The sequence below is a fragment of the Carcharodon carcharias genome, chromosome 6 (genome assembly GCF_017639515.1).
Source record: "Carcharodon carcharias isolate sCarCar2 chromosome 6, sCarCar2.pri, whole genome shotgun sequence".
Taxonomy (NCBI): Eukaryota; Metazoa; Chordata; class Chondrichthyes; order Lamniformes; family Lamnidae; genus Carcharodon; species Carcharodon carcharias.
Window position 1 is genome coordinate 45,882,102 of NC_054472.1, and position 26,477 is coordinate 45,908,578.

A 26,477-nucleotide genomic window follows, 5' to 3' on the forward strand; every position below is an offset into this window, starting at 1 on the left:
TTATTATAAAATTGATGGAAATAATTATAAATATACTTTGGAATGAGCTTACTCTTATACATGTAACAACACAGAAAATCAAATCCCAAGTATAATAAACAAACAGTAGTAGCATTTTCTAATCAGAAATAAAATGTGAAATACTTGCTGGGTAATTTGTATGTACTGCTGCGTGTGCCTATAAGGTAGCTCAACATGGTCAGCAACATGTAAACATTCCAAAAGTTCCTTGATGGACTAGTGGTGAAGCCAATATCTAGTGTAATTCAGACCAGGGAGTTCCAGATTCAATTCCCGGTCTATGCTCAGTAAGCCAATCTTATCTGGGTGGCAGTTTGGGGATGATAGCCATCCACAGACATCCTAACCTAGTGAGGGAAAATAAATCAGCCAAGGTTCCTGCACCTAAATGTTATTCAGCTGGACCTCATGGTCATGGTTGAAAATCCTCCCCAGTGCAGAAATTAAAAGTGTTCTGACACCCAGGAGGAGAAGTGTCAGAAGCCCATTAGCACCCAGGGAAGTGACCTACATGACTTGGCACCTTCTGGAGAAAGGATAGGAAATTCTGAAAATTATTCCCTTAATGTAATCAAGTGGTCAGATGAGTAGAGATTTAATATACCAAACTATACAATATTATCTATCCCAAATACAATGAGAACCAATTAAAAAGATTATGTTCAAGCTATGTTACAAGCATCAGAATCCAATCCTAGATCATCATCTGCTAATAGAATCATTTTAAGTTTCAACCCTCTTCACTAACTTGGATGCCTTTTTACAGTTTCAACCTGATCCCTTGAAATCCCTCGAGATGCTTTGGGCGATATTGTGAAATATAATTCACTAACCACTGCCATATGATAAAAGTTGCACTATTTCCCTGAGCTCATGTCCACAGGGCAGTAGTTTGCCACATACACTGATACATTCTTTCTAATCACACTCATAAATAACAATTACTATACAAAGGTCTCTACTGATTTCTTTAGTTAGCATTTCCCTTGTTTGATACTGCACAGTCCACTCACAAAAAACTTACTCTAAATAATCTATTGGAGGGAAGGAGGCAGCTATGTGTTATTAAAGTATGATTAATAACTACAACTAATAAATGTTTCTTCATTAACTGTAAAATATTTTCATTGTTTTCTATGAAGAAACAACAGTTTTACTTCTCTCCCAGAAGAGAAGGGGAATTAAATTGTTTTATACCAGTAGTGTGAAACAGGCTCACAATGAACAAGCCATCTATCCATCTGTGATGGAATATGCCAATTTTCATTGACATCAATGGAAAAGAAAGTCAGGTTCAGTAAAGCGAGTGCCAGTTTGCTATGAACCTATTTTACACTGCCAGCAAAAATCAAATACATCAAACCCCTCTGTCTCATCAAAGGGTAAATTCCCCAATCCTGCTTCTCCAGAGAGAGCTGCATGTGAAGAAAGCACAGGTCAATTAGGTTTACAAAGCTATAAGTCCTTTCCTGACCTACACTGCCTTCAAGTGTGGCTGCTCAATAGCAGTACAGGTTGTTGGTTGTATTCATGTTCTGAGTTACAAAAAGACCATGAGGACAATCACCTATGTTTAACTTTCTTGGTCTGAAGCATGTTAACCTTGTGTCTTCCTTTCTAAGGCTTAAGGGGACACAGATTTTCATTATTTTATAGATTATATGTAATCTCAGCACTGTCAGGATGATATGATGCATGAAATGAATCTTTAAAATTTGGTAACCTACTGTAGCTGGGGAAGGGAGTTACTTTAAATTAAGGGCGCTTTCTGGAAATTTGTGAAAAAATTGCTGAAACCATTTTTAATCTCTTCAATGGAAGATAATCCTTCATAGTACAGACAACAAACTCAAGTGTATGAGTACAAAAGCAGGCTGGGAATTTGCTGGTGAGCAACTCATCACTTGACTCCCAAAGCCTGTTCATCATCTTCAAAGCACAAGTCAGGACTGTGATGGAATATGCTCCACTTGACTGGATGAGTGCTGCTCCAGCAACACTCAAAAGGCTAGGTACCATCCAGGACAAAGCAGCCTGCTTGATTGGCACCTTAAACATTCATTCCCTCCACCACTGGCTTATAGGAACAGCAATGTATACCATCTACAAGATGCACTGCAGCAATTTGCCAAGGATCCTTGACAGCACCTTCCAAACCTCTGATCTCTATCACTTCCGAGAATAAAGGCAAAAGACACATGGGAACACCATCACCTGAAAGGTCCCCTCCAAGCCTAACTTGGAACTATATCACTGTTCTATCACGGTTGCTGGGTCAAAATCCTGGAACTCCCTTCCCAACAGCACTGTAAAAGTACCCATCACTACATGAAATGAAGCGGTTCAAGAAACAGTTCTCACTACCTTCTTGAGGGCAATTAGAGATGGCCAACAAATGCTGGCCTTGCCAGCGAAATTAAAAAAGATACAAAACCAGATATTCAAAAAATGTAATGCGAAACCAGTTGGCTAGTTTTGAAAATAAGAAATAGCCATTGTAAGCCACCAACGTTAATGCTGTTTGAATATCAGATACACTCATTGTTACATATTAGCCCATAACATTACTAAGAAGGGGCTGGTAATCAGTTCTTTGACTGAAAAGGCTATGTTTTATAAATATATATATATATATACATATATAATCTAAGTTTTATTACTACCTCAAGTAATATGCAACAATACTTCATCTTAATAAACTGGGCTCCTGGTTAATACATTATAGCTGAATCTTATACAGATCTTTCCTTGTGGCATGTGGTAACATATTTTTCAAAATAACAAATCAATTCCACATAAATGAACAAAAGATAACTACAGAGTGATTTGCCAAGCTAATACAGTGGCTGAATGAGATGTGCTCCTTTCATTAACAGGAAATTGTGTGCTAATGTCACATGGCTCAGGGGTGCCCAGCCAGTGACCCCTGAGCCCTGGCAATCAGTCCTTAAAGCTCAGGCATCCAAATCTTATTTGCACATATATTTCTTTTTGTCTTTTGCGATTCATATCTTTGGTGGATTAATTCTTAGTATCAGCAACATAAGATATATACATATTTATAGGAACATGGATTTAAACATGACCCCCCTAAGGCTTCATGGTCCATAGCAACAAAAATAAAAGCTTGAACACCCTGACACAGAAACTGTATTATGTTCAACTTGGTTCCCCTGGTCCTTAGAAGCTATTAGCAGCAGATCAGTCATTGTTCAAGGGGATTTTACACTGAGGGACAGTGCTGCACATGTATTGATCTTTGAACAATACACCAGAGAAATGTGTCATGATAGGGACCTCAATCCAGCCTGCTCAGCCATAATACTGCAAATTTAACATAAACATATCTATGCACATAAGGATATAACTGGATAAAATTATGATCAGGTTTCATGGCATCTAGTAAGTGTAGCCTGATTGGGAGGAACAGGTGACTTTGGACTTATGATTCCTGAACCTTTTCACCACTGGCTGTTTTCCTCATCTCAGGTCTGTGTTTGTCGAAGACTAAGGTCTGAGTTTTCGCCTCCTGGTTGGGAAAATTCCCAGCTCCACAAACCGAACATGGGAGAAAGTGCCCCGGATTGTCAGATTTTTGTTCTAAGGGGATGGGTGTTAACTGGCGTGAGGCTCACTACTCCTGGAAAGAGTTCGGAGGCAGCCACAGGGGCTGCCAGGTGTGGAGACAGGCTGTGTGAAAGGCCCACCTGGGTGTTCTGGAACTTCGTTGCAGTTGTTAAAAAAAAACAAAAAAAAAGAGCCCACTAGTCCTCATCCCCTCACAGGTGAGAGTGACTGCCCTTGACATCAAGACAGCGTTTGACTGAGTGGAACCCTAGCAAAATTGGAGTCAATGGGAATAAGGGAAAAAAACTCTCCACTGGTTGGAGTCATACCTAGTACAAAGGAAGATGGTCTGGTAGTTGGAGGTCAGTCATCTCAGCTCCAGGACATCACTGCAAGAGTTCCTCAGGGTAGTGTCCTCAGTCCAACCATCTTCAGCTGCTTCATCAATGTCCTTCCTTCCATCATAAGGTCAGAAGTGGGAATGTTCGCACGATGATCAGCACCATTCGCAACTCCTCAGATACTGAAGCAGTCCATGTACAAATGCGGCAAGACCTGGACAATATCCAGGCTTGGGCTGACAAGTGGCAAGCAACATTCGTGCCACACAAGTGCCAGGCAATGACCATCTCCAGATGGATGGGAACACCACCACCTGGAAGTTCCCCTCCAAGTCACTCACCATCCTGACTTGGAAATATATCACCAATCCTTCACTGTCGCTGGGTCAAAATCCTGGAACCCCCTTCCTAACAGCACTGTGAGTGTACCCACACCACATGGACTGCAGCAGTTCAAGAAGGCAGCTCACCAGCACCTTCTCAAGGGCAACTAGGGATGGGCAATAAATGCTGGCACAGCCAGCAAAGCCTACATCCTGTGAGTGAATAAAAAAGAATTCCTACAGACTCCCTATGTCGCATCCATGCTACCTCATGCCCCCAGCCCCCACGGTCCCTCATAACCTCCATGCCAACCTATGCCCCACTACCCACTCTCATGGCCCCTCATAACCTCCATGTTAACCTATGCCCCTCCACCCACCCAATCCCATGGCCCTTTATCGTCTCCACGATAACTTAGTGCCAACCAATCACTACCCTTTGCCCTTTACCCTGTATCCACGAGAAGTAGGCCTCAGGACCCAAGCTGAGATGAAATAAGATAAAGTTCTTCAGTATCTATTGATGAAGTCACTTCTTTTTATTTAAAAATAAGGGGTTTCCCATTTAAAAGAGAGATGAGGTGAAATTTTTTCACTCAGAGGGTCATGAATTTTTGGAACTCTCTTCCTGAAAAGTTGGTGGAAGCAGTGTCTTTGAATATTTTTAAGGCAGAGGTGGATAGATTCTTCGTAAGCAAAGAGGTGGCAGGCTATCGGGGGTGGTGGTTTGCATATTTCAGGTTACTATCAGATTGGCCATGATCTTATTAAATGGCGCAGCAGACTCGATGGGCTGAGTGGCCTTGTTCGTATGTTCATATGTAAATCCTGTAAGGATGGCCCACAGGCTTATGTCAATAGACAGAGTGAAATAGCAAACACTGATTTTTCTTTAGCACTGTAGACAATTTTTCAAAAAAAATTAAAAGCCGGGAGATTTAAATGCCTTGACAAGTTCCCTTGACTGATTTTATAAGGAAAAATGTTAGCATTAAACAGAGATGAGGGAGTAGCACTATTTGAGTAAGCATTAATGGATCCCATCTCCTCTCTCACAGTGGCATCACAAGCAAATGGTGATACTACAGTTGTCCCCTCATATTGCTGATACAACTGCTTCTCTTTGTATAGATTTGTGCAATAGTACTGAGGTGTATGAACAGGTGAAGTTAACCTAGCACCATCGATTTTGCTGCAGAAGCAATTTGATGTATCCAATGACCAGAGATTGTCACAATGTAAGTCTTTTGAAACTTACAACATAACCAATTTAATTATTTTAAATAATCCAAGGAAATGAACTCCCCTAAGTATTCAGCTTTCAATAAGATACATTTTTGGTCTCACTACTTTATACAGTAAATTCAGTGATGATGTGCTCCTAGCACACAGCCTCATTCAAGAGGAGAGTGTGTTGTAGGTAAGTCTCTTAATGTTTTATGACCAATTTGCAGCCTGAGCTCTCCATAAGTGAGATTCTGGAAACATCACTGAAATTACACTCATCGGTAATACAGTCCTGCATAATGCAATGTAGCAAAAAAGTAATGAATAACCCACTGAAATCACAGTACAATAAAACCTTATGTAATATGTTTGTGACATGACAACACAGGAAACTTCCACACACTTAAGTCACAATGTTTAAGTACTGCTCGCACTGGTGTCACGTTTTCTATATCACACAGACCCAAGGAAGCTTTTTATACTGTTCGGTCACCAGAAATGTCAAGGTTCGATAAATCAAATTAAAGATCACTTTTAACTGCTCTATTATGAAGGGATTAATGGACAATAACAATCCTGTATTCAGGTAATATGCACAGCAATAAAAGTGCCCCTCTTGATTGTCTAATCACCTACAAATACTTTATTCATTGTTTCAAAGCATGTCAATGGTTTTTACCTCTGCCAGTGGCAGACACGCAGATCCTTCTCATTTTCTTCCTAAACTCACCCATCGTGCTTTCTCTTCCTTCTCCCTCTGTTTTCAGAAGCCCTTTAGAAGTCCTCCTCTTCGCCTGTGCTATCAGCTTCAGTCCCTAACTCCTCCCTTCTTTTTTCCTTCCTTTCTTCCCTCGCTTTGTAAAGAATTCGAGAACGTCATTTTACGTGTAAATAGTATTTTATATTTCCATGGACACTTGTCCTCTGGCACCTCAGAACAGTGGTAATTATTCTTATCTGAGCCTTGACAGGTGAACGTCAGTAGGTTATTCAACTGCTGAAGAAAGTTACAACTAGGCTTGATCCTAACCCCATCCAATGTGCACAAATGGTAAACTTTCTTCAGGGGGTCACTAGTTGGTGACCTGGTACAGAAACTGTGGCCCACATTCTCTGACCTAACCCAGGAGCACTATGTTCCCCACACTCCCCACCAGATTGAATGTTTTGCTTGTATAGAATACATTGCATGATCATTGTTTCAAACAGTAGACTATGGAAAGTAGCTTGCTGCAAAGTGCAAAGAATATACAGTACTGAAAGGGTTAGATAACTCTGCATGTGGTCGTGAATTTTCATCATCAAGATTGACCTTACTGCAAAGACCTTCAGATAAAATAGCTTCTTCATCAACTTGTCATCACTCAGGTTTTGAGCAAGACATCAGTGCAGTGAGTGTATTATAGAAATGGATAAGAGTAATTTACATTTGGATAAAAATATAGAGGAATAAACATTTTGGACAAACACGTTCTCTTTATAAAAAATATTTGTTTCTCTTTACTGAACACACAGAGAATTCAATCCCCTGAGGGTATTGTTGTAAATCCCATTCTCCTCCATCTTGAGTCTGTGTTCTTCACAGCACTTTGCTTTCTGAAGTTCATTGATGTGTTTTAAAGGAAGTCTAAGCACCACAGAACAGATCTTCTGTCTGCAGTGCTGGCCTCAGGAATACTTCCAGCTGTTGAATTACGTGAATACACAATCATCAGATCTCCGAAAAATCTGGAGGATTCCCTCTTCCACATATGGAAGACTCTGGAGCAGGGTCAATCGGCTGTCTGATGCATGTCACATAACTAAATTATCTGGCAGCTCATTGGTCTTTTTGCATCCAGTCCCAACTTTCTTCACTGTCCTTCCTGTTCTTCTCAGCTTCAATGATTTCCTTGTACCTCCGACGAAAGAAGCCCATCTAGATAAAAAAAGTGGAATGGGTAAGGGTTCAAGATGATTGCACATGGTATTGGAATTATGATGACAACAGTTCAGTTGTGACAAACCTCAATGCGAACAATAAATCTTTAAATATGTTGTTCTTTTGAGGTTATTCATTCTTACAGCTATGTTGTAACTCATCAGCACAAGCCCAATCGTATTGAGTGAGCAGACTGGTTGGCATATGGCCCCCAGCACCCCAGTGAACCCTCTAGACATCACTAGAAGGAAATCATTCCTTAACACAAGACAAATTGAGAAGATAACTCTGAAAATCAAAAGGTGAATGTGTTGCCAAAAGCAAAGTGTTTGAAATGCTTATAAAGGGAACTGTGTTTTTGCACAGTCTTCTGCCAGATGAATTAAAATTTAGATCAGATTAGTGGGATCTGTCAGTTGGAATGGTCCCACCTGACATAAGTTCAACACAGGACCCAACCAAAGGATGAAATATAAAACTGCTGACAATTCAGTAAAAGGTGGCACTAATACTCAAAAGGGGTAATCACGAGAACTGATATAAGAAGTGGAAATATTCACTTGATAGCAATGGGTAGCAGGGGCTTCTAGCATTAAGACATATTGTTGAAATGCAGTTGTATCAGATTTATGGCAGTTGACAGATCTCATACCTGACTTGGGGAGAATACTAACACAAATTACTCAAAATGGAAAATGTCCCATTCCTCAGTGCTGACATTAATCATCTTTATCAGCATTGTAAAGTATAACTGAGCAAAAGAAACAATTAGTGATCATCATTGTCATTGAAAGAATGCTATTTCTACAAAAGTCTCAATTAAACCCTGCAGTGCCCTCACACTGCCTTTGACCACCCGTTTTTCTGTTGTGTTTTTGTGGTAAATTTGAGCAGCCTAATCTACAGGCTGGGTTCCATGATCCCACATTCCCAATAGGGAGTTATCCTTAACAGGAACATGGGTCAGGGAAACTGTTCTCTGATCTACTCTCTTTTCAAAAACAGCTCACCATTGCGAGTGCTCAATTTTCCCTAATTTTTTTTTGTCTGGGCTTTGTACTTGTGCACTGAAGATCATTTGGAGCTCAAATGTGGTATTGATTAACAGTGACCCTTCAGTGATCCTGTTGAAAAGTAAAGGGTGTGAGGAACTTCCCTTATGCATGAAGTGTCTCCATTTCCACCATATTGCTTTATGGATCTGATGTTACATTACTTTTATATTTTTTGCAAAATTTCAAGGCCTTGGAGGTATTCGTGGGAGCAGAGGACAGGAGACAACGTCTGCAGTCCCTTTGCCCAGAAGCAGAAATCGGACCGCAGCAGTTAAGCCTCTCTGACATCTGGCCTCAGTCTCGATTTATATGGGGAAATGTGATCTCAGCTTAAAGAGATGTCTGGAAATCCAACAATTTTCATGGTCTAAACAGTTTTTGTCATTTCCGCCAATACCTGTTTGATCATAAATAATTTGTACCATAAATATCATTACAACCATAAAAATTAATCAAAGTGCAGCACCACAGATATCGTAAGCAGGAGCAACCATTAACTGTTTATTGATTGGGCAATATGTGTGACAGGATTATCTTTATTTGTAGAGAACTGAAGCTTTCTTCTTGATGTTGAAAGACTTCAAGTTTCCCTGTTGTTTTCTGATAACTTTTCCTTGCTTTGAATCATTTATAGGGGTAACTTTCTGTCTTTGTACTTAAGTCATAAAATTAGCTTTCATGTCAAAAGAAAATCAAGAGAAGCTGGAAATCCAAAGTGAAAAACAGGAAATGCTGGAGAATGCACAGCAGGGAAGCCAGCACTTGAAACAGAAAGAACAAAGTTGCACATCCTCAGGATATCCCAAAGTACTTTACAGCGAATGAAGTACTGATGGGAAATGCTGCATGAAAATTGTGCACAGTAAGATCTCATAAAAACAATCTGCTAGGTCACCAAATAACTTGTTTTTGGTCATGTTGGTTGGGAGATAAATGTCAGTCTGGACAGAAGAAGTTTGCTAAAGACAGATTAATGTTTTGTTAATGAAAGCTTGTAACTCAAACATTGACCTATCCTTCATTTCAGGTACTGACTTATCTTCTGTGTATTTAGTTTCTGTTTTTATTTAAAGATAGCTTTACAGAATAAGAAGGGTGAGATAGGCAGTGCAATCATATCACTATCTAGTCAATCCGTTACACATTCTTTATAATATAATAGTATTTATTCTGGGTTAATTCAGTATCCTTAGGATTGTGCACTGCAGTTTCTATGAGAAGAGAATGTGAATTTTGCAATGTGTTTTAACAAATGACTAACATAATTATTTCTTGATTCAAGTGTAACAGCAGTAACCTTTCGTTTAAAAGAGGACAAGTTTAAAGAGTGGCAATCAAACTATAAATTTATAGTATCTGATGAGGAGGAGAGAAAGAAAGACGCATTTTTATATTCCGCCTTTCACAACCACAGGACAAACAAAGTCGGTTTGCTTTATAGTCAGTAAAGTACTTTTGAAGTGTAGTCACTGTTGTAATGTAGGAAACACAGCAGCCAATTTATACACTGCAACCTTCCACAAATAGTAATGTGATGATGACCATATATTCTAAATTTGTGATGTTGAGTGAGGAATAAATATTGGCAGGATACCAGGGATAATTTCTCTGCTCTTCTTCAAGATAGCACCACATTCTACATCCACCTAAGAAGGCAGAGAGGACCTCAGTTTAACATCTCGTTTGAAAGGCAACATCTCAGAAGCATAACACTCACTCAGCACTAGGGTGTCAGCCTTCATTTTTGTGTTCACTTCTTAGAATGAAACTTGAACCCACAACCTTCTAACACAGAGATGAAAGTATTACCATGGCTGACACTGAATGAATTAAGTCCCACTTAACTGGACAATGCAGGACAGGTGCTGAAGGAGGATGAAGTGGTGAACCATGTCAAAGGCTGTAGAAAGGGATGAGAAGAGATAGGACTTGTGAGTCACAGAGGATGCAATTTATGATTATGTTTTGGGCCATTTTGGTGTTTCAGAAGTGATGGGCCAGGAATTTTCCTTTGTCGGGCAGGCGCTGCAGGGGCGGACAGGAGCAGTCAGGGAGTCGACCGTCATCTACAATCGGGGCCAGTTAAAGCCAGCCCAGCATGAAACCAGCGCTGCAGTGCTCAGGGCTGCCTGTGTGTGTGTCTGGGGGGGTGGTGGGTTGCGGGCTGGGGGTGGGTGGAGAGGGTGGCGAGCGCACAAGCTTGTGCAAGAAATTTAGAAATGTTAAAAAACATGTCCCCTCAAGTGACTCTGTCACATGGGTAGGGACATGTTAGAAATTAGGATGAATTTTTTTTAAATGATGGATCGAAACCTCATCCCGCCCATGGATGAGGTTTAGCAAAAAATGCAAAGGCCATTTGGCTTTTTCACCTGCCTGCCAATCATAAACAGTGAAAAATTTAATTCAATTACATTGTTAGTGGCTTTAATAGGCCTTTTAATTGTCGGCGGGTGTGCTGCCGACTCCCGCAAGCACTCGCTGACCGAAATATCGCGCGAGTGCGCAACGGCGTTGGGACGCTTACCTGACATCATGACATGTCATTTTATGCTCGAGAGGGTTAGGCGAAAAATCCTGCCCATGGAAACCTGACTGGAGAGTTTGAAGAGAGGAGTTTCAAGAAACACAGGCACTATTGTGTGAGGCAGCAATAGGTTCAAGTACTTTGTAGAGGAAAGCAGTGGGGTTGAAAACGGGCTAGTAAATTATAAGGACAGTGTGGTTGAAGGTGCTTTTTTGAGGGGGATATGATAATGGTAGTTTTTGAAAACAAAAATAGAACATAAGTAGAGGGAGGTTGGGTGGTCAGCCTTTTGGTGGGAAGATGATCAAGGCAACAGACGGTGGGTACCATGGGCACATTGAGCTCAGAAAAGGAATGATGGAGGATAGAAGAAAAGTTAGAGAAAAGTGATGGTTCAGGAGGAGGGTCTGGAATCAGGTTTGGTTTGCTGGGAATGCAAGTGTGCAGAAGCAGAGATGATCTCAGTCCTAGTGAAAAAGACTTCATACCTGATGTTGGAGGAAAGGGAGGAGGGGGCCATAATAATTGATGAAACAGTAGCACCAGCAAAAACAGTAGCTTGTATTTATATAGCACCTTTAATGCAATAAAACATCCCAATCCACTTCACAGGAGCATTTTAAAACTAGATTTGAAACCGAGCCACACAAAGAGATATTTGGGCATTTAATTAAAAGCTTGGTCAAAGAGGTAATTTTTAAGAAGCATCTTAAAGGAGGAAAGAGTGGGATAGAGGCAGAGAGGTGTTGGGAGGAGATTCCAGAGCTTAGGGCCTTGGCAGCTGAAGGAACAGCCACTAATGGCAGAATGATTAAGGTCAGGGATGCTTAGGAGGCCAGAATTAGATGAGTGCAGAGATATTTGAGGATCGTGGAGCTGGAGGGGATAACAGGGATAGGGAGGGGTGAGGGCATGAAGGGATTTGAAAACGAGGATGAGAATTTTAAAATTGAAGCATTGCTTAACACAAAGCCAATGGAGGGCAGTGAGCACAGGGGCGAGGGGTGAACATGAATTGCTGCGAGTTAGGACATAGGTAGTAGAGCTCTGGATGACCTGAAGTTTATAAATGCTAGAAGGTGGGAGGCCAGTCAGGGATGATTGGAATAGGCAGGTCTAAAGGTAACAAAGGCATAGATGACGGTTTCTATAGTATCTGAATTGAGGCAAGAACAAAAACAGGTAAACGTTGCCTGGATGATGCAGCTCCAACAACAGTCTTGACACCATCCAGGACAAAGCAGCCCACTTGATTGGCACCTCTTCCACAAACATTCACTCCCTCCATTGTCTACAAGATGCACTGCAGAAACTCACCAAGGCTCCTTAGGCAGCACCTTCCAAACCCATCGCCACTATCATTTATAAGGACAAGGGCAGCAGATACATGGGAACACCAGCACCTGGAAGTTCCCCTCCAAGCCATTCACATTCCTGACCTGTAAATATATCGCCGTTCCTTCACTGTGACTGGGTCAAAATCCTGGAACTCCCTCCCTAACAGCACTATGGGTGTACTTACGCCACATGGACTCAGCGGTACAAGAAGGCAGCTCACCACCACCTTCTCAAGGGCAATTAGGGATGGGTAATAAATGCTGGCCTAGCCAGCGGCACCCACATCCCATAAACAAGTTTTTAAAATGAGGGAAAAAAGTGGTCTTAGTGATTGCATGGCTGCGTGTTTGGAAGCTCACTTCGGGGTCATATCTGACACCAAGATTGCAAACAATCTAGTTCAGCCTCAGATAGTTGCCAAGGAAAAGTATGGAGTTTGTGGCTAGGGAACAGAGTTTGTGGTGAGAACTGATGACCATGGGCCTTCGTGGAGGAGGTGGAAAGGTCAAGTCGGGAAATCTCCCAACTCACCAGATCCATCTGCTTTAAAAAGGTTCCCACCCGCCATACCTTTGTTCTGGGGTTGGATGCAGGATGGAGTCAGGCCTGTCGCCTCCAGAGGCAGGCCTAAGGTGGCAACAGAAGCAGGCGCATGACGAGGGTAGCAGGCTAGAATACCCAGTTCCATTTACTGGGACATCATCTGAGTTGCAGTGATGAATGTCAGGTCCTCACCCCCCTCAACGTTCCTCCCATGTCACATGCTCCATCAAACCACCATAGGCAGACCTCAGGAGACATGTCAAATGGACATGAAAAAATATTCTAACAATCTAATAGAGTTCTCACTCAAATACACTTCATGCTGATAAAAGATACCAATTCAAAGAAGCCATTCAAAAAGGTAAAATTCCCTCAAGTGATCAATCTGCTGTAAAAACAAATATCTATCCAATAACCAGATCAAAGACAATTAATCCTTTAATAATTTCTTAAAACTGTTAATCAAATTATCTACACAGCACCCTGCTGGGATAAATAGTTTCCCCAGGTTTTCAAACTCAATCAAGTATTCATAGTGGACAAAGCTATCAAAACAAACCTTTGCAACTGCAGTCAATGGAATCTATTGAAACCAGAAAAATGGATGGCTAGTTTTTTTCAGACTATACCAGATGGCCTGTCAATCAAAACAGCCCAGGAGAAGTTGTTTTTTTTCAAAGTGAAAGCTGAGACCAGTTTATTGTCAAATTTAAAGCACTGTGAATATCTCAATCACTTCCGATCTTGAGACTTAGAATTCGCAAGGGCTGTTTTCTTCAGTTTTGAATGTATAATAGGAAAAAGTACTCTAATGCACCTCCATGCTTTGCCAACTTAGGTTTTCAGGATAAAGTCCTATAATCAATTACTACAGTACAAACACATCTAACTTATGAATACATCATTTACCAATTGAAATTGAAAGAACAGATGTTTTTATTTGTATTTCAACACCTGTCAATCAAAGAAGTCCAGGAATAGATGGCTGTTTAGTTTTTGGCTCCCCATTTGGAACTGGGGTTCCCATGGTTCACTGCAGCTCCCCCGTGGTTCACGACTCCGCTGAGATGCAGTGAAACACTTATCCTTACAGAAGGGGCCTAAGTTAATAAAAATCCAGTAGGGGGAGGGATAGTGGTGGATATAAACTTTCCACCCCTGCAAGGTCAGGAGTGCTGCATGCAGGTGGACTACTATGGGAGCGGGAATCCCAGAATCAGGTCCAGCCCATCACTTTTAAAGGACTCCCGAGTCAGCCAGAGTCTGAAAATCCGGGCCAATGGCATTGGTCCTCCTAACATTTAGCTGGATGAAAATTCTGCTCACCTAGTACTGCATGTTGGACAAGGAGTCTGACAATTTAGAAACAGTGGAGGGGACAAGTGAGAAGGTGGTGAAGTAGTTGTCAGCTGCATGTTGTCAACATAGGGGTGAAAACTAACGCTGTCTTTTTGGATGATGCATCCAAGGGGCTGTATATAGATGAGAAATAGGAAGAGGTTAGGGATCTGGGGGACACCAATAATAACAGTGCTGAAGTGGGAAGAACATTAAAATATAGGAGGAGGCTGTTTGGCCCTTTGAGCCTGCTCTGCCATTCAACAGAATCATAGCTAATCTTCTGCCTCAACTCCACCTTCCCATACTTTCCCTATATCCCTTGCATATGATTCTCTGCCTACGATTAGAAAGACAAAAATGGAACCACATCAGTGAGTTCTACCCAGCTGGTGGATGGCGGAGAGGCACTGGAGGAGGATGGTGTAGTCAGTCATGTCAAGGCTGTAGACAAGAAAGACTTGCACTTAAAACACTTTTTGTGACTACCGGACATCTCAAAGTGGTTTACAACCAAAGAAATGTTTTTTAAAAGGTAGTCCCTGTTACAATGTAGGAAATATGGCAGCCAATTTACGAGAGCAAGCTCCCACAAACAGCAATGTGATAATAATCTGTTTTTGTGATATTGCCTGAGGGGTAAACACTGGCTGGGACTCCAGCAATAACTCCTCTGCTCTTCTTCCAAATAGATCTATGGGATTGTTTACCTAAGAGGGCAGAAAAATCTTCAGTGTAGTGTCCTATCCAAAAGATGGCATCTCCAACAGTGCAGTACTCTTTCAGCACTGCATTAGAGTGTCAGCCTTGATTTTTGTGCTTAGATCTGCTTGAACACAGAACCTTGTGATTCAGAGGCAAGAGCGCTACCAGCTGAACATGGCTGATAATACAGCAGGCTAATAGGTTGAGAGGATGAGGAGGAATAGTTTATCTTTGTCACAGTCACAGAGAAAGTCATTTGTGACTTTGATACGAATTATTTTGGTACTATGACAGAGGAAGAAACCTGGTCGAAGGGATTCAAACATCAAGTTCTGGGAAAAATGTGCCAGATTTGGGAGACAATAGCATATGCCAGAACTTTGGAGAGAACAGGATGGTTAGAAATGAGATGGCAGTTTGCAAGGTTTTGCAGGGGTAAGGGGTTTTTATTTGATGAGAAGCTGATGATGATAAATTTAAAGGAGATGGGGACTATACCAGAGGAGAGAGAACCATTGACAATATCAGTTGATGTGGGAACCAGGAAGAGAAGCTGGATGATCAGCTGGATGTTTAGCAGGAATAGGATCGAAGCAGGAGCTGGGTTTCATGGACAAGGTGGGTTTGCAGAGGGCATGGAGGGAGATAGGAAATAAACTTGAGAAAGAGGAAAATTCAGGGTTAGGGCAGGGGGAAGCCTTAGAAGAAAACTGGCCCGTTGGCCTAGAGGAAGGGAGGGAAGTGGCAGAGGCAGCTGATTGGATGGTCGCTATCTTTGTAACAAAGAAGTTTGAATATTTGCATTCAGGATGACCGTGGAATAGTGGTATAGCTAATGACCTTTTACATTAGTTTTAAAAACATCATGCTGCAAGCATTCCCACCTACATAACTGGCCATGCTCCCCCCAGGATCAATTAACCTCATTCAAAGTTTCCATTAATTGAACTCCTTTGTCAGCCTTCAGGGAGGCTTTAAAAGTTAAGCTGATGCTTTTGGACACAAGGACACTAAAAGGATAGTTATAAAAAACTTTTTGAATTTCATTTTTGTTTAAATTTACTATGAGACTGATTACATAATGTACTCCAATTTAAGTAGAAAATAGCTTAATATATTTTTTAAAATGGATTGCAGTAATTTAAATTAGATTACTCAGAGCTGATGAAATAAAATTGCTTTTATAAAGGAAAAGGGTCATGGCAGATTTTGTGTTTGGCATTCTGCAAATGATTCTGAGTGGAAACTCAAAGCAAAAGCATTTTTCAAAATGGGTGTAAGTTTGTGTTGCACTGGAATCAGCAACTGCATCCAAAGCAGAAATTTATCCTTCATTTTTAAAATTAATTTACGGGATGTGGGCATTGTTGGCTAGATCAGCATTTATTGCCCATCCTTAATTGCCTTTAAAAAGGTGGTGGTGAGCTGCCTTCTTGAACCGCTGCAGTCTATGTGGTGTAGGTACACACACAGCGCTGTTAGGGAAGGAGTTCCAGGATTTTGAACCAGTGACAGTGAAGGAATAGTGATATATTTCCAGTCAGGATCGTGAGTGGCTTGGAGGGCAACTTCCAGGTGATGGTGTTCCCTTTTGGCTGCTGCCCTTGTCCTTCTAGAGGGTAGCGGCCGTAGGTTTAGAAGGTGCTGTCTAAGGAGCCTTGGTGAGTTCCTGTATTGTATCTTGTAGATGGTACACACTGCTGCCACACTGCGTCAGTGGTGGAGGGAGTGAATGTCTGTGGATGGGGTGCCAATCAAGTGGGCTGCTTTGTCCTGGATGGTGTCAAGCTTCTTGAGTGTTGTTGGACCTGCACTCATCCAGGCAAGTGGAGAATATGCCATCACACTCCTGACTTGTATCTTGATGATCATGGACAGGCTTTGGGGAGTCAGGAGGTGAGTTACTCACTGCAGGATTCTTAGCCTCTGACCTGCTCTTGTAGCCACAGTATTTATATGGCTCATCCAGTTCAGTTTCTGATCGATATAACTCCCAAGATGTTGATAGCAGGGGATTCAGTGATGGTAATGCCATTAAATGTCAAGGGGCCATGGTTAAATTCTCTCTTGTTGGTCCAGTTTCACTCATCGTCCATAACAGTACTCACTCAGACAGCAGCAAGACACAGATTGGTCACAATTGCCCTTGCATGCAGACAATATCATTGGATCCATTGTAAGCCATTCATCTATCTTATATCAAATGGGAGCTTTAAATATTCTGTGAATTGTGGAACTATGAGGAGAATTTTCTCCCCATCGGGCGGGCTGGGCGGGAATGGGTGGGCGCACATCTGATTGCCACCTTTGATTGGCTATGCGCTGCCATTTTATGTGGGCGGGCCAATTGAGGCCCGCCCAGCGTGATGTGCACCCGGAAGCGTTGAGCGCTCTCTGTGCGGGCGGGGGAAGGAGGGAGATTCGGGGCCTGTGCTCTTTCGCGCATGCACACGAAAAAGTGCAGAAATCTCCCTGAGGCACGGAGCTGCCCAGGGAGATTATTTTCATGTTGAAAAATTTAAATAAAGAAAAAAAAATTATTCAGACATGTCCCCTCATTTGACAGTGTCACATGAGCGGAGACATGTCATTGAATTGTAATAAAAATTTTTATTAAACTTATCCACCTTCTTGAAATCTCATCCCGCCCATGGATGAGGTTCCATGAAAAATGCAAAGGACGACTGGGCTCTTCGCCTGCCTGCCAACCTTAAGGTTGGATGGGCAGCCCTGTTAATTGTGACTATTAGTTTTTAAATGGCCTTAACAGGCCTTTGACAGTTCGGCAGGCACGCACTCGCCGAACTCAAAATCGGAATGACGTGCAGTGATGTCGGGACGCACACCCAACATCACCGCATGGCATTTTACCTGTCAGCGAGTGGGGCCCGCCCCTGCATGCCGACCAGAAGATTCAGACCCATATGTTTGTAGCATGCATCTCACCAGTGTTGCTGCTGATTTCTCCTTTCCAGCTCAGGACTATAAAAATGACTGATTCAGTGAATTTCTTGTCCCCATCATGTGAGCATGGATCTCATGACTCAAGGCCTCTCAGAATTACCAGTATATATTAACACTTTTCGTATTGATGGACAACCCTTGTTGTTTTCATCTCTGTGTGAAATGCCAGATGCAATAATCAATGTCAAATACTATATCACTTCATCGTTATCAAATACCACCCCACTCCATTACTTAGCTGAAGTCTGATTATATAGTTTCTGTTGAGGACTGTCATCTCTGTATAAACTGAGGGCTTTGTCTGGGAATAGAGGCTTTGTTTTCTGAACTTATTCTCAGAGAACTGACTGACTGAGTTCCCTCATGTTTTACAATTGTTTATCATCACTAACCTGTCACGAAGGCATTTGTCTGATTCAAGTTGCTCAACCACTTTTTAAAGCAACATGATTTCATTAAGTAATAACCTACTAGAATACACATTACCTATTTTGTTCCATAGTGTGCCTGTGCTTGATGTGATGCGCCAAGCATGTTAGCGTAGTGGGTGGTGTCCAGCAGTTAGGATGCTTGTCACCTCTCGCTTTCAGCTCTAACTGCTGGCTTGTAGTATAAATATTGCAACACTGGAGTGCTGCTTTGGGCTGCATTAGAGTGCTTAAGTTAGAGCTTGGTGAGAGAGGAACTTTTAAGGGTTAATATCTATCTAAACTCTAATCTTTCTTTAATTTAGCAAATAACTAAAAGTTGCTCTTTGTATTGAGAGAAGGTGAGTTTTATTCCAGCTTTAAAACCGGGGTTATACAGCCTCTTTTGCAGATGCAGCTAGTAAATTAGATAACTGGCTTAAACAGGTTTTCAGAAGCTCGATTTAGACAGCATAAAAGTGCTGCTTTTGTCTGCACTGGAGTGCTGCATTTTGGGCTGCAGTAGAGTGCTTCAGTTGGAGTTTGGTGAGAGAGGGAGTTTGTTGAAGAGGAAAGGAGAGATCCTTTCATTTTCCATTTTTCCTCAGTAAGAAGAGCAGCAGCCTTCATAAGTGGGACCTGGCGAGTACTTCTTCTGTCCTTAATATGCTCTAAACTAGAGGAAATAAAAATAAAGGGAGTAATTTAAGGTTAATTCATGGCAGGGCAGCTCAGCCAAGTGGAATGCTCCTGTTTGATGTGGGAAGTTAGGGACACGTCCAGTGTCCAGGGCGACCACATATGTAGGAAGTGTCTCCAGCTGCAGCCACTTGAAATCCGTGTTTCGGCGCTGCGGCTGCAGTGATTGTGGAGCATCCCCAAGGATGAGATCTTCGTGGCTAGCACGTACAGTGAGGTGGTCATATCGCAGGTTAAGAGTGCACAGGCAGAAAATGAACGGGTGACCACCAGACAGAGTAAAAGCAGTAGACAGTAATGTAAGAGTCTCCTGGGTCATCTCCCTCTCTAACACATTTTGTGTTTTGGAGACTGCTGGGGGAGATGGTTTCTCAGGGGAATGCAGCAAGAGCCAAGTCTGTAGCTCCACAAGTAGCTCAGCTGCACAGAGGGGAGAAAAAGAGAGTGGAAGATCATAGTGATAGGGGATTCTATCGTAAGGGGAACAGATAAATGTTTCTGCGGCCGCAGGCGTGATATCAGGATGGTATGTTACCTCCTTGGTGGCAGCGTTAAGGATGTCACTGAGCAGCTGCAAGACATTCTGAAGGGGGAGGGTGAATAGCCAGTGGTCATGGTCCAATGACATGAGTAAAAAGAGGGATGAGGTCATGAAAGCAGAATATTAAAAAGCTGGATCTCAAAGCTAATAATCTCAGGATTGCTCCCAGTGCCACATGCTAGAGGGATCAGTAATAAGAGAATAGACCAGATGAACGCATGGCTGGAGAGATGGTGTAGGAGGGAGGGATTTAAATTCCTGAGGCTTTGCGACCCATTCTGGCGAAGATGGGACCTGTACAGAACCGGGACCAATATCCTCATAGGGATATTCACTCGTAAGGTGCGGGAGGGTTTAAACTAGAGTGGCAGGGGGATGGGAACCTGAGCAGGGAGACACATGATAGGGAAAAAACAATAGGAATGAAAGACAGAAAAGTAGAAAGCAAAAGTGGAAGGCAGAGGAAACAAGGGCCAGCAGCTAATAAGGCCATAGTACAAAAAAATGTGTAAAAATGATAAAAGGACAAGTCTAAAGGCACTGTATCTGAATGCACAGAGCATTCGCAATAGGGTAAGTTAATTAATGGCACAAATAGATGTAAATGGGTACAATATGATTACAATTATGGAGACATGGCTGCAGGGTGATCAAGGCTGAGAACTGAATATCCAAGAGTGCTTGATATTTAGGAAGGACAGCCGAAAAGGAAAATGAGGTGGCATGGGTGTTGTTAGCTAAGGATGAAATCAGTGAAATAGTGAGAAAGGATATTGGCTTAGAAAATCTAGATGTTGAATTAGTCTGGGTGGGACTAAGAAGCAACAAGGGGTGGAAAATATTAGTGGGAGTTGTCTATAGGCCTTTAAACAGTAGTTGTAAGGCAGGGGATGGCATTAAACCATTAAATTAGGAAATTATAGATGCATGTAACAATTAAGAATAGTATTAGATCCAAAGAGTCAGTGTGCAAAATTAAAGCACATGGGATTGGGGGTAACATATTGACATGGATTGAGAATTGGTTAGCAAACAGGAAAAGAGTAGGAATAAATGGGTCCTTTTTGGAGTGGCAGGCATTGACTAGTGGGGTGCTGCACGATCAGTGCTTGGGCCACAGCTATTCACAATTTATATCAATGATCTGTGATATTTCCAGGTTTGCTAGTGACATGACACTTGTGAGTGGTGAGGAAAATGTTAAGAGGCTGCAAGGCAATTTAGACAAGTTGAGTGAGTGGGCAACTACATGACAGATGCAGTATAATGCAGATAAATGTGAAGTTATCATGAAAATATATTAATTTTCATAATGCTATTGTGGTTTAATGTAAAAGTGGGTCAATGGTGGGGTTTGGATTAGTTTCTCTGTGGGTATGTGTGTGTGTGGGATTTAATTGAATTGGAGACAGCTGGTCTGGAGGCTTTGGGTTATCAACAAGAAGCTAGGGTTGAAATGCGAAATACGGAAACATGGCTGAAGTATTAGAATGTGAGGTGTAAGGAACATTTGCATTTTTAGATAAATTAGTTTAGTTTGAATTTCAAAAAGATGGTAAGATGTTACACCTGGCCAGAAGAAGCTAAGCCAAACAGTGTCTTTATTTTTCCCAAAGATTACTGATAAAATTAGCACTATGAAAAGATTTACATTATGAGAAAGGTAAAGTACCAAAGACATATTGGAACAATGGAATTTGCTTAAAAAGGGAGAAACATGCATAAAGGGGATGAGGCTATGGGGAGAATTTTCCCCCATCAGGGGGGTTGTGCGGGGGCGGACCTAATCAGCGCCCCCGATCGGGTCTGCGCCATATTATGTGGGCGGGCCAACTAAGGTCCACCCAGCATTATTTGCTCCTAGAAAGGCTGAGCGCTCCATGTGCGGGCCGGCCAGGGGGTTCCCTGAGTCGGGGCCTGCGCTCTTTCGCACATTCACACTCAGGGAGTTTAGTTTAATTTTTAAAAATTTAAATAAAGAAAATAAAAGATTAGAAGACATATCCCCTCGTGTGACATGTCAATGAACATTAATTAAAAAAATGTAATTAATTAATAAACTTTTCATGAAACCTCATCCCACCCGTGGGTGAGGTTCCATGAAAAATGCGAAGGCCACCAGGGCTCTTCGCCTGCCCGCCAACCTTAAGGTTGGACGGGCAGCTCAGTTTATTAGTTTAATTGATATTTAAATGGCCTTAATAAGTCTTTGACAGTTTGGCGGGCGGACAGCCAACTCTACGTCACTGCTCGTCATTTTACGACTCAGCGAGTGGGCCCTGCCCCCGCTCGCCCAGCCAAAGGTTCAGGCCACTGTGTAAGAGGAGAAGGAATTCTAAGATCTAACACAAGTGTGAAAAGCCTCCAGCATCTGCACATCAAGTTGCTGTCTGCAGGAACCAAAGCTGAGAAAACTCACTTTGAATATCACTGTCCAGGATATTGTGTTGCTTTGCCTGGATCTGTTTAAATCTATTTGTGTTTACTGTCGCCTTAACGGAAGTGTAGCTGGAGTCAGATTAGGAGTTATTATAGTAGTAATTTGTAGACCTGTGTATGTGCTTGAAAACTTTTCTTTTGTTAATAAGTGTTTAATTTCATTCTCTAAAAACCCCTGAAGTTGTGGTAGTCTTATTACTTCTGATTTCAAGGCACACACTTCGAAATAAAATACAATTTACAAAATAGTTGTGACCACATGATCAGTTTCTCTCATGGATTTGATCCACCTGGCACACATCATCTGCCACGTCATAATTTTATCCACTTCACTCGGAAAACAGAATGGCAGAGTATTACTTAAATGGTGATAGATTGGGAAATGTTGATGTACAAAGGGACCTGGGTGTCCTTGTACACCAATCACTGAAAACAAGCATGCAGGTGCAGCAAACAGTTAAGAAGGCAAATGACACGTTGGCCTTCATTGCAAGAGGACTTGAAAACAGGAGCTAAGATGACTTACTACAGCTGTACAGGGCCTTGGTGAGGCCACACCTGGAATATTGTGAGCAGTTTTGGTCTCCTTATGTAAGAAAAGAAATACTAGCCATAGGGGGAGTGCAGCGAAGTTTCACCAAATGGATTCCTGGGATGACACGATTGTCGTTTGAGGAGAAATTGGGTCTACTAGGCCTGTATTCACTAGAGTTTAGAAGAGTGAGAGGGGATCTCATTGATACATATAAAAATCTAACAGGGTTGGACAGACTGGATGCAGGGATGATAGTTCCTCTGGCTGGGGGTCTAGAACAAGGGATCACAGTCTCAGGATACTGGGTAAACCAGGTAGACTGGTCAGGTGGGCAGAGCAGCGGCAAATGGAATATAACCCGGAAAAGTGTGAGGTAATGCACTTGGGAAGGGCTAATAAGGAAAGGGATTACACTATGAATGGTAGGACTCTGGAAAGTACTGAAGATTAGAGGGACCTTGGTGTGCATATCCACAGATCCCTGAAAGTTGTAGAGCAGGTAGATAAGGTGGTTAGGAAGGCATAGGGATACTTGCCTTTATTAGCCAAGGCATAGAATGCAAGAGCAGGAAGGTTATGCTGGAAACATATAAAATGCTGGTTAGACCACAACTGGACAACTGGAATACTGTGTGCAGTTCTGGTCACCACATTATAAGAAGGACGTGATAGCACTGGAAGAGGGAGCAGAGGAGATTTACCAGGATGCTGCCAAAGCTGGAGGGTGTGGGCTATGCGTAAAGATTGGATAGGCTGGGGTTGTTTTCCTCGGAGCACTGAAGGTTGAGAGGGGACCTGATAGAGTTGTATAATGAAGGGGCATAGATACGGTGGCTAGGAAGGCACTTTTTCCATCAGTAGAGGGGTCAATAATCAGGAGGGCATAGATTTAAGGTAAGAGATAGAAGGCTAAGAGGGGAGTTGAGAAGAATTTTTTTCACACAGAGTGTGGCGGGAGTCTGAAACTCACTGCCTCAAAGGGTAGTTGAGTCAGAAACTCTCATAACATTAGGTATTCACTTGCATAGCTTCCAGGGCTATGGGCCAAGCGCTGGAAAATGGGATTAGTGTAGTCAGATCTTTGTTTACTGGCGTGGATACAATGGGCCAAATGGCCTCCTTCTGTGTTGTAAATGTCTGAGTCTAGGACTGAGATAAGGAGAAACTTCTTCACTCAGAGGAAAAGCTGCCATTGTGAAAACAAACAAAGAAAAATACAGCGCAGGAACAGGCTCTTCGGCCCTCCAAGCCTGCGCCGATCATATTGCCTATCAAACTAAAACACTTTGCATACCCAGGGTCCATATCCCTCTATCCCCATCCTTTTCATGTATTTATCAAGTTGCCTCTTAAACACCACTATCGTACCTGCTTCCACCATCTCCTCTGGCAGCAAATTCCAGACACTCACTACCCTCTGCGTAAAAAACTTGCCTCACGCATCTCCTCTAAAGTTTTCTCCTCTCACCTAAAATCTACGTCCCCTAGTAATTGACTCTTACACCCTGGGAAAAAGCTTCTATCTACTCTGTCCATGCCACTCATAATTTTGTAAACTAGCAGGTAAAACATCCTTTTTTCCGCCTGTTACTGCACTTTATGCAAATCTGGGACGACTGCACCCTGTGTCTTTCCTTTTCAGAATGGAAGCATTATTATTCTACCTACTGAAGTACTGCTGGTATAACTTTCTAAATGATAAAATATGTATCCTATCAAAAATATATGATAAATATTTTACTGATATTTAAAGGTAAGTTTTAAAAATGGGGATTCCCAGCCACCAAGAGGACATATCAGAGGAAACATGTTATGAAACCCTGCTCCCAGCGTAACACTCACTTATCAGGAGTAAATTATGAGGCAATTATTGCACCAATCACTGCTCTCAGCACAAAGCCTAGTGTGCAAGTGTGTAGACGAGGACATGCTTAATGAGACCCTGCAGTCAGGAAAAATCATTGCCCATTGGTGGAAGACAGTGAGTGATTTTTACACCAATCACTGCTCCAAGTACAAACCCTAACATGCTGATGATACTTAGTGAGCAGCTACTGTATGAATCAGAGTTCCCAGCAATAACTAGAAGATCAGGCACAAACTACCAGTTATGTTGAGACTATCATTTTGAAGCAAAACTTTCAAATGACATTGTCGAGGCTTATTGTCAACAGTGCAGGTTGTTAGAATCCCTCCCACTGGCTGCAATCCTCATCATTCGCTACTCCATAATGGACAGACAATTATAGGCCCTGTGCCCTGCAATTTCCCAATTCTTGCACATCAGGTGAGTTTCCACATTTGTAAGTTAACCTAAGCAAATTAGATTTAAACATTTTACCATGATGAACAAGCAGCAGTTACTCATCCAGTCTACCTGAGGCAATCCCTTCTAACCTCAGTGACAAGTTCTGTCGAAGGGTCATGAGGACTCGAAACGTCAACTCTTTTCTTCTCCGCCGATGCTGCCAGACCTGCTGAGTTTTTCCAGGTAATTCTGTTTTTGTTTTGGTTTTCCAGCATCCGCAGTTTTTTTGTTTTTACAATTCTTCACTAGTTGGTTTAGAGTTCAGATGATCTTTCAAACTAATTCAGTCAGAATTTCTGTCCAGGCGGACTGGTGGTAAACTGAACTGAGTTTACAGCAACAAGATTATTCCTGAAGGAGTCATTTTGACGTAAACATTTGCTAAGATGGCAAGAGATTTCAACGTGAACTAAACATTTATTCCAGTACTAAAAAGTTGTTCTTATATACTGGAATGTGAAAGCCTTTTCATGTTAGTGTTGAATGGGTTGATGGCCTTGGTTGCATCAAATCCACATCATTAGCCTGCGCATTTTTACTGTTTCCTCAATTATGTTAAACAAAGCTCTGATTGAAGATTGGTGCACATTGCTTATCAGGAGAACAGGAAAATAAATCAGTGGTAAGCTGTTTTATTTTGTATGTATAATGTATCTTCTACAGCACTGAGTCATCAGACATTGGACAAAGACTCTTTCTCGAGACTGGTTTTAATTTACCTTTGTTCAACAGCACAAATATTCCAGCTGCTTTCTTTGGAATTTTAACTGATAAGCAATTAGACGCGTACTTTCCCATCAGCTGTTGGCCAGCAGTTTTGGCATTACTGAAAGTAAACTTTTGAAAATTTACTGAACTATTACAACAGAAAACTTCCCATTGATACATTCCTGGATCAATGCCACAGTTATCAGAACTAAAGAAATACAGCATTGGAAAACAGTTGAGATGTACATTGATACTAATCACCTGAGGGCATTGGTTTCAGTGTTGCATGGCATCCCTTAAGCATGGGAACAGCAACACAAACCATTTTAGATCAAAGGTGTAATCAATAAATCAAAGGATGGAAAACTGAAGAATTTGCAAAAGTTGACTCCAGCTCCCCTGCCACCCACTCCCCCTCCCCCACCAAAGGGAAGGCAATTTCTGCACAAGAAAGAATAAGGAAAACTCAAGCAAACACTTTACGCTCATGTGAGGAAAAGTAAATAACTAAAAAATAGGCAGCAGAGTGAAATCATCAAATCATTTTAGTTCATCAGCCCAATAAATGGATCATTGACACCATTCTCTGATGTTGAAGTTGATGGGTGATACTGAGCTGTTTAACCTTATATGGATATGTCCTAAAAGCTACCTAACAATAATTGCAAATACTTCACAGTGGGTAATATGTTGACCCCGAGTTTCTGCTAGGGCACAATTCAAATTGGCCAAAGCAGCACAAAAATTGAGGAATTCCACACAATGCCTTTTTAGCCAGTTCAAATTATGTTCAGCACAAATAGAATTTTGATGTTTTTTATGTTAGTTTATGAAAAGGTCATGTTGGAATCTGGCCCCACCTCCAGATTGAATTAATCACCATTCAGTTTCTGCTTACAGTCAGGAAGATATAATAATTTTCATAATATTATTGTAATTTATTGTAAAGCAGAGTAATAGTGGTGTCTGT

The 26,477-nt window shown here is 41.8% G+C and overlaps 1 protein-coding gene across 1 annotated transcript in view; it reads right to left on the minus strand.

Moving 5' to 3' along the window:
• Positions 1 to 5,480: 5,480 nt before the first annotated feature.
• itga9 (integrin, alpha 9) overlaps positions 5,481 to 26,477 on the minus strand; it is a 570,745-nt gene continuing 549,748 nt past the window's right edge. Inside the window, exon 28 of the mRNA XM_041190128.1 lies at positions 5,481 to 7,397. Within this exon, the coding sequence (XP_041046062.1) occupies positions 7,299 to 7,397 (99 nt within the window). The 3' untranslated portion in view covers positions 5,481 to 7,298. The remainder of the gene's footprint in view (positions 7,398 to 26,477) is intronic.